Genomic DNA, 8,954 nt, shown 5'->3' with positions numbered 1-8,954 from the left:
TGTTGGATCATAGAAGACTGTTCTTGTATTTTGAGTGCAATAAAAAAAAAAAAAAGAAGAAAAGTGCAATAACAACTGATCTCATTAATGTGTCATTGTCTGCAGGAGGCGGTGAGACTTGGGAGGAGGGATGGAGGTGGCGATGTCTTCATACCATTAGAAATGAGGCAGAATATCATCGCCATCTAGTGGAGCGAGACAAAAATGTGTCCATTTGAACGTGCGGTTTGCAAATTGCCGGTGCAAGTCGATCTGCTCGACCAGGAATAGATTCCATTTTCACATGATGGAAGAAGGGGAGCAGACAGCGGGTGATAGTGCCTAGTATTTTATTTTCCTGAAGACAACTTTCATAACAATAAAACATTCCATCACAATCCAAATGAACAGCCACCCTAAGAGGTGTCGCCTACCGTGTAAACCTGCGATCTGCTTAAATATTGTTGCAAAGAGCGATTCTCTCCCAAAGCCAGACGGGAGGACTGACGACGGCCGATGTGCGAACGCAAGTCTCGTTCGGATGCGGGGAACGTTCCGGCGACGGCGTCCTTAAATCACATTATGGACTTCCCGTGTCTCGTTTTTGAGCTTTGGAAGAGAGCGGCTCAGAGGAGACACCCTCCTCCCCCGAGCGCAGGATTAACTCACAAGCAACTTTCAACCTGAAGTCCCCAAAAAAGTCCCAAACGTCATGGATGGAAACAAAAACAAACCGGCAAAAAAATAAAATAAATCCTAGCAAGCCACCGTCTAGATTAAAAACAGCTTAAAAAAGGTGATGAGAAAATAACCCAGGTTATACTTCGTGTAAATGCTTTAGTAATCATTAGTTGGCTAGTGAAACATGATAGCATGGTTAATTTATATTACACCACTTCCTCGACACCGCCCCGCCTGCACGGCATATGAGAGTTGCCGGCGTTTCCCCGAAACGTGCAGGTGTTTAAACTGAAGGATACGCAGGTGTGGAAGCGGACGCTGCAGTTCTCCCTCCATCCCTCCCTCCCTCCATCCCTCCGTCCCTCCCGCAGCACCGGTCCGCCCGTTAAATACTGATTCCGCTTGAGGTAAATGCGATTACTTGAGCAGTTTAGCAAGGCATCGTCTCCAGCCTCGCCACAGAAGAAAACTATTGCATGAGAAGACGATGAGAACCACCGTGAACTGCTGCCTCGGTGTCTGCAATAGTATCTCACCAAACTCGATCTGCCGCGAATCCCCCCCCCCCCCCGTCCTCTCGCCGTCTTTAACGGAGCTCTTTTATTGCTTTGATATCCCGACGTGACGGGGGTCACACGGCCCTCGATTGCGTTACTGGTACACGACGGCAACGGACGCCGAATGTGCTGCACGATCATGCAAACTGCTAGAACACAGCCTCACTTCAACCCGGGCCGGTGCCTCCAGTTAAGACTTTTCAACCGTTTTAACATCCGTCAGCGCCTCCTGCCGTCCAAAAGGACCAGAGCGAAGCGCCAGCGCAGTTATAAAAACAAGCAAAAAAATGGGTAAGCAAACGTGTCTCGTCATAGCTTTAATTATTAGTTCCTATGTGGCCGGTGGCAGTGGCTGAGATGGGGGGGGGAAAAAAAAAAAATCATTTACAGTGAATCCATTTGAAAAGCTCCAAAATATCAGCAGTGCCTCAACAAAAGTGGTCGTTTTTATTTTCCCCCCGTAAAGATGAGATGGGCACCAATAAAAAAAATGATATCTTTTTTTAAAAAGACCATTTACGTGACCACCCCGTTTCCAATTTGTACATACTTAACACCATTCTATACCATAGAAATATATAAATATTATAAAATGTCTTTTCTTTTACTATGAGCAAGCATTGGCATGCTATTAGCTTTCAGCGAGCTTTAGTTCTGCTCTAGTCATAAAATCAGTACATTGCAAGATAGAGACGAAAAGTTTGAGCAACTTTGTGTGTGTAAAAAAAGAAAAAAGAAAGAAAAAGCTCAACAAGTGGTAATTTGGCTGTTTTATGCTGTCTGGTTGAAATTAGTGCTGCTCAAATGTGGCAAAGAGGAAAAAAACCAAAACGGGTGGGTTTTGAATCCGAGGTCGAAACTGTGTAACAGTCGTATCTGATGCTAAGTGAGGCCAGTCTGGTAAAGATTACTTCCCTTTTTTTTTGCGACTCGTGGGTCCAGAACACGCTCCCTGCGAGGTTCGTTTTGCATTTCGTCTTGGAAGGGAAGGGGGGGGTGGGGGGGGGGTCACGAGCGTGTTGCAGGAAGGAGCTGCCATCACGACGGCGGAGCGTTGGGGTTCTGGTATATGGAGGCTTTGTCTTTCAGAAGGTCCAGACATAGATGACAGCTCCAGCTCCCTGAGTGAGAAACAGTCATATCTTACCGTACACTTTGCTCCCCGAGAATATTATTATACTTTATTATACTCTGTGATTTTTTTTAGCTTATTTTAGTCCTATTTTATTTTACTTATTATTACTTGTACTGTAAATACTTTTGGCCCTTAGAGTTCTTGATAGTCATTGTATATAAGATACCTCTATTCTTTGCACATTTCTTGTCTTTCCTACTCACGAGTGTCCTTAAGAGCAGAATGTAACAAGTACATTTCTCCTTTGTGAGATCAATAAAGGCTCATCTTATCTTATCTTAAAGCCTTGATACACTGAGTCTGAAGTGGGAAAACAATGGAGGCTTTGATTGCAGAGAACACTGCTGCAGATGTTTATTTCAATGTTTGTCCATCTTTTTTTTTTTCTTGCCATTTTGAATTTCGCGAAAAGAAAGAATGGCAGCAAGCACTCACCCTCTGGAGGTTCAGCCATCGGAGGGTTGAGACAGTACATGTGGTAGCCTCTGTCGCAGTCGTCGCAGAACAGAAGCTGGTCCTGGGAAGAAAGAAGAAACTCTCAGTCCGCCGCACGCTGGCCGCTTGAGACGCAGAACTTCGCGGAGACGAAAACTCACGTCGTTCTCCGACGTGCCGCAGATGTTGCAGCACTTGCACTCTATGCACTGCCAGCGGTACGTCTTGACGGCGGCCATCATGACGGGAGTGAACTGCAGGCAGGAGGGGTGGCCTGCACCCCCGCCGGCAAAAAACAAACAAACCACAGGGTCACTTTTCAAACTCGTCGAAAAACTCGACGTGGCCGAACGCGCGGCCCGGGCTTACCTGAGCGTCCGCAGTCGGAGCAGGACACCAGCTCCTCCGACTGGCCCGTCTTGTGGTTGGTTTTGGAGTCCCCCAGGCAGAAGTCACAGTAATTGTTAGGCAGCGCCAGGCCGTCGGGGCCTTTCTTGGGAGCTGGAGGGAGGAGAAATGAGCACGGGTAGGGGGGGGGGGGGTTCAAAATATACAGGCGAAGCGAACGTCGACGTCCGGGTTTTTGCCGGCGGGCGTACTTTTTGGCTCCTCGGGCGGCGGCGGCGCGGTGGGCTCGTTGATTTCCATCTCCTCCTTCTCCTCGCCCTCCTCCTCGGCCAGGTGGGAGTGGGTGTAGTGGTAGCTCAGGCCGGGACGGTTCTTGTAGCGCTTCCCGCAGACTGACACCAAAACCACAAAACACCACATGTGTGAATATCCAACCAGAGGCCGACGAGGGGGAGACACTAATGTCGCAGGAGACGGCCAATTCAGAAAACACTTACGAATGACTTATTAGGAGTTTTTTTCTAATTTGGAACAATAGATATACACAAATCCAAAAGGACAGACGACACAAATACAGACTGAAATGTTCCTTCTATGGTCTGCTTGTTGGAGCAAAAGCGATCCGGGACATTTCTACATCTTTAAACTCAGTTTGGAGATTCAGCACTACAGCATTTTAAACAAGCAAAATGTTCATCGCATATTCTTCTACAATGTAATTTCCCTTGATTGCGGTTAGTTTTGAAGAAAACATAGAGAAGTCACCAAATATAGACACTTGCCGCATAAAGAGTTAAAGGAGGCGCCTTGTTTTCAACTCCTGAGTCATTTAATATTGTCGACTTCGCCTTAAGTGGTTTCTCTTGTTTCATTTTACGCCGGTAGATGTTTTTTTTCCTGTGAATGCCGCCAGACTGAAGGGGGATCTCCCGTCCAAAGAAAACCATGCTGCCGACATAAAGTACCGGGAGCTTGTAATTTGACACCAGCCCCATTGTGTTGCCGAGCATAGGGCAGATAAGCATATGAGGAAAGTGTTGACAAAAGATACTGAACACCTGCTTGCAGGGGAGGTTTTCCCACCCGGAGGGCCTTGCGTGTTAATGAAGCCGTCTCGCTTGTTTCTGTCGCTCACACTAAATTCATTCACTAATAAAACCCGAAATAATTCCTCCAATTCCCCCACGCTTGGATTCTCAGAGGCCCCGGCGCTAAAAGTAGCCCGGCGGGCTTGCGTGCGAACGACCGATCGACTTAAAAGAAAACAAAGATGCCCCTGTGTGATGTTTGTCACAAGATAAAGGCGCCACTTCTTCTTTCACTTCTACACTTTGTCGTTCTCACTTCCTCCAAAAAGCGCTCCGTTTTCTACAACTGTCCTCACGAGGAGTGGCCCGGTGTTCGTGGGGCATCTCGGTCGAGTCAACGAGGACACGGGCGGCAACGTGACCGGGAACGGCACAGCAAAGAAACTCGGGAGGGGGAGGGGGGGAGAGGGGGGTCACACCAACATCAAACAGGCTTAAAACTCAAGCAAAGATGCTCTCAAGCAGGACGCGAGAATTCACAGGGTGCAGAGGAGGAAGAACAGGCACAGGATCTAAGAGAGTCTGTGTGGCGTTCAGGGACTGGGTGGAGTTTTAGAAAAAAGCTCTCGTAAAGTGAGGCAGCTCACACACGTGGCCGATTACTGACAGAGGTGTAGAATAACTGGCTCTTGACCTTTGTCAATCTTTCTAATTACATCGATGTAAACGGCGCCGAACGGAACATTCATCATGTCAAGGCGACACAAAGAACAGATCGACTCGGTAACGTAAAAAAGGAGAAATGAAAACAACAACAGGCAGCAGAGACAAAGAACAAGGCAAGCGGGGAGAAGGGGGGGGGGTGAAAAGGAATGAAGGAAAATATACCTCGTTCAGAAGGTTTTGAAATATGCTTTTGTTTGATAGTGTCTGGAAGAGAGAAGAGAAGAAGAAGAAGAAAAAGCACAGACAGACTCAGAGAAACTCACGAGGGTCGGTCGGCACCGAGACGAGCTGAGAGTGAAAACGCTTCACAAGAGAGGCAAAAAAACCAAAAAAGACATTAAGCCGTATCGATATGTCGTCTGACGCAGAAGAACAGGGCGGCACCGTAATGAAGCAAATATCCAACTTCGCTTTATAAAAAAAAATAATAATAAAATAAATCATGTTCACAAACGAACAGAGAGGAGATGAAACGGAAGCAGACGGAAGTTGAGGTTTGGATAAAGTCCTGTCTGATTCAAACGACGAGCACTTGAAGCTCGCACGACTCACTGTCGCAGGCGTACGGCTTGTCCCGGTCCTCCAGCGCCGCCGTGTCCAGCTTCTTCCTGCCGCTGCCGACGCCGCGGCCCTGCGGGGAGCACAAAACGGGCTGGGTACGTACGTGCCACGTCGCTCGCTTGAGAGCTCGGCGAGCTGTTGCGCCGCAGCGGTTTTTGTTTACCTTTCCCTTGCCTTTGCCTCGCCTTTTAGGGGTGTCTTCCTCATAGTCTTCATCGTCGAGGTCATCCAGGAAGTCATCGGGTTCCAGGATTCTCTAAAGTTTATAAAAAAAAAAAAAAAAACCCACAAAATGAATGAGTTTTGGGGTTTTTTTCTAACTTGTCTGACACTTGACGAAACTCCGGCGCCGCAGAACAACCTTTCGGATCCGTGCGGCGGGGTTCAGGCCTCCAGTGTAGTCGCTCTGGTTGGAATCCTCCTCAGACCCCCGGAGCTCCGCAGCCGCGCGTTTGTCCACAGAATCCCCCTTCAGCAGCGCCTCCAGGCTGCTGCCGTCCGACGACAGCAGAGCGTCCTTCTTCAGGGTGAGATCCAGCTCTACGAGGGCAAGGCGTTGGAAAACGAAAGGTTTTATTGCTTCACAATTCACAGTGAGAAAAAAAAACAAAAAACATCAGATTATGCCTCTTTCACATCACAGTTGATGATGTGTTCTGTGCACATAAAACAACGGCAGGCTGGAGAATGTCGACTTTCACACCTATAAATCTAATGAGCTCAAAAACTGGTACATTAAACTGCAAGACAGCAGTGATGTAAATCATGTGGGAAAAAAAGCACCACACAATGTTTTACAGATTAGACACAATGGACAGGAAAAATTCACACAGGTTTTATTATTCTGATAGTTTACCGTCTATTCTTTTTTTTTTTTATTATTATTATATGGTGTTCTGTAGCTGGCGGGGTAAAACGGAGGAGGTGCTGCGCTCGGTGTTGCTCACGTACCCGACTTGACAGGAGGGAAGACAAGCCGGGGGTCCTCTGGAGGATGAGATCTCCGTTTCTTCCTCCACCTCCTGGATGGGTAAGTATAGAGCTGTCCTGGAGCCACGCCTGAGAGACGGCACAACAAAGTCATCTGCATAAGACGCCCACCGGCTGCCGGTCACCTGTCACACTTCTGACACACGGCGCCTTTGATTCCTTAAAAAAAAATGCTCACAGAACGCAAAACATGTCAGCAAAACAGAGGAGCGTCTCACCTGGACCCCTGTGCCTCTTTTCCATCCAGATGTAGCAGTTGCTCTGGGCCACGCCGGTCTGCGAGTCGAGAAACGGCATCCTGACGCTCCGCTCAGCGCACAGCCTGGCGTTGTAGTTGTGACACTGCTCCATGGCATCTCTGTAGTATTGTTCTCCCAGCCTGACAACAACGAAACAACACTTGCAACACCTCAAAAACCAAACAAAACAAAACAAAACAAAAAAGGTCTCACTTTAGTCAGAAACATTTGCGTGGTTCTGGTGTCAGAAAGCATTGACTTCGTACGGAGGAGTAAATTATTGAGCGGAAGAGCAACAGCAGGTGCTCTTCTGTTGGTGCATCAACTACAAAGATCTTCGTAGTGCAGTGTTTCCACCATAAATACACAGCAAGGGGGCTTATTCCTTTTTCCGGAAAGAAAAAAACAAAGAGCAACAACACTCATGATGAATATCTCTCACATGTCAAACAGAAAATAGACAAATGAACTGAGCAAAGTTTTGATCCGACAGCTGCAGAGGCTGCAGACGCCCCGGAGCGTTTTCCATTGCTGACAACATACAATGTAGATGTGGGAAAGACTGAACCAGCCGTTCACAGACTATAGACCCTCATCATTTCATTTATGCGCTCTTGAAATATCAATTCTGTGGAGCTGACTCAGTATTGTAAATATTAAGAATCAAATATCAAAGAGTTAAAATGTCACAAAGGTAAACACTTATCTTAACACCAGTTTATTGGTCTCTGCAACGTGGTAAATGTGAGTGCTTTGCAAGGATTTCATTCATGAATTCGAGCGCAGATTACTTTCGAAGCACATGAAACATCAGCAGCGATTTCGAGGAAGCATCTTATTTATTTTTTTTACAAGCGAGCCCATGACAAGACACTGTTTTGTTTCTAAAGCCCTGAACGGGATCAGAATAAACAACCTTATGATCGAGAGACTGTGGCTGACAGTCTGCCTCGGGGCCCTTTAAAACAAAAACAGTAACATTAGTTGTACTTAACTTGAAGGGAATTATTCCAACTCTGTTGCTGCAAAAATACTCAATTGAAGATGTGCTGCAATCCAAAGCTCAGCTAATAAATCAATAGTAGTGCACATTCACATTCATTTCATGTTAAATTGTTGTAGGATGTTGCACAGAAGCCCACAGATTCATCTTTAAAGATGTAAACACGCCACAACAGGGTGAAAACTGCCGTTAATGTGAACATATTGTCATCCCAACAGGATGTTTTATGTTGCTTTCTCGTCAGTGAAGTCTGTGACAGGATCGACAAACACTCCGTGGAGTGAATGTATATCGTCTTTTTTTTAAGAGTCTCGTGCTGAAGCTGCAGGCTGACAGGCTCGTGCCGTGTCTCTCATGAAAGCAGGGCTGGGTCGCAGCAGCGACGACGGAAACTGAAGCGCAAGCAAACGTGGTTGAAGTTTAGATTTGGGTAAAGTTGATGGAGCGGGTGTGTGGAGGAGGGAGGACGGCAGCGACCTTCACCTCCTCCTGCCGCTCCTTCATTCATTGTGAATTAAGAGTCTCTCCAGCTAACAGCGCTGGAAAGAAGCCCACTCTTTAGCTGCTTAGCCGCGTCGCTCCACTCCGACGTTACACAGCGCCACGGCAGCCGTTTTGCCTTCAAACGCACAACAACGCGCCACATTAGGGCGAAAACGCGCTCGAGCTGCCCCGCGCGGACAGCGGATTCCTGCGCGAGAGGCGCGTCAGCTGCGTGTTCTGCTAACTTACACTTCCATTCCAGGATGTGAACAGACACGACGGAGCCGCACCGCTGGCTAACCTTCACTAAGTCCCGACGAGCGGCTGCTGCGAGAGGCCGAGCGACGGAGCCGGCGGCCGCGAGGCTGTGAGGGCGTCAGGGCGCGGCGGCGCCGGGTGTCACCCGCTCGGGGGCGAGGAGTGTAGAAAAATGAGGCACTTACAGTTTGACAACATTCTCAACAACAGCTGCCATCTTGCTCCAGCGCACGGGGAAAGTGGCCGCCGGGTAATGTGTGCCCTCGGTCGGGACTTGTAGGCGTGGAGAGCAGGAATGTGACCGCTACTTCCCCCTGCTGGAGCCTCCGGGCCACTGCGCACAGGAAGCACCAGTTAAACCACATCCAACTGTGATAGAATAGAATAGAATAGAAAGCTCTTCTCGGGATTCATTTCATGGTGTTGCTCCTCAAAAGAATATAAAACAATACATTGAATAGAATGTTAAAATATCAAATGAGTCTGAATACAATTTTAACAAGTAAATATTAAATAGCAGGTTTAACGGTG

At 47.7% G+C, this 8,954-nt stretch overlaps 1 protein-coding gene across 2 annotated transcripts; it reads right to left on the bottom strand.

Annotated features, from left to right (window-relative positions):
* Window positions 1-1,030: 1,030 nt before the first annotated feature.
* dpf2 (double PHD fingers 2) lies at window positions 1,031-8,640 on the bottom strand (the record flags this gene model as incomplete). 2 transcript variants are annotated; one of them, XM_080508786.1, is made up of 12 exons in its annotated part: window positions 1,031-2,338; window positions 2,788-2,869; window positions 2,949-3,061; window positions 3,157-3,288; window positions 3,387-3,527; window positions 5,052-5,093; window positions 5,442-5,520; window positions 5,614-5,706; window positions 5,812-5,990; window positions 6,402-6,509; window positions 6,659-6,819; window positions 8,609-8,640. In XM_080508786.1, 12 exons carry the CDS (start codon window positions 8,638-8,640, stop codon window positions 2,256-2,258), a joined length of 1,245 nt encoding a protein of 414 aa, XP_080364912.1. In that variant the 3' UTR covers window positions 1,031-2,255. The 2 variants fall into 2 exon arrangements, with proteins under 2 accessions (XP_080364912.1, XP_080364913.1); XM_080508787.1 differs by lacking the exon at window positions 5,052-5,093.
* Between the last annotated feature and the right edge of the window lie 314 nt (window positions 8,641-8,954).

Source organism: Blennius ocellaris (genome assembly GCF_963422515.1).
Source record: "Blennius ocellaris genome assembly, chromosome: 14".
In the NCBI taxonomy this organism is placed as follows: Eukaryota; Metazoa; Chordata; class Actinopteri; order Blenniiformes; family Blenniidae; genus Blennius; species Blennius ocellaris.
The sequence above is the reverse complement of the archived record's forward strand: the minus strand, read 5'-3'. Positions and strand labels throughout refer to the sequence as shown.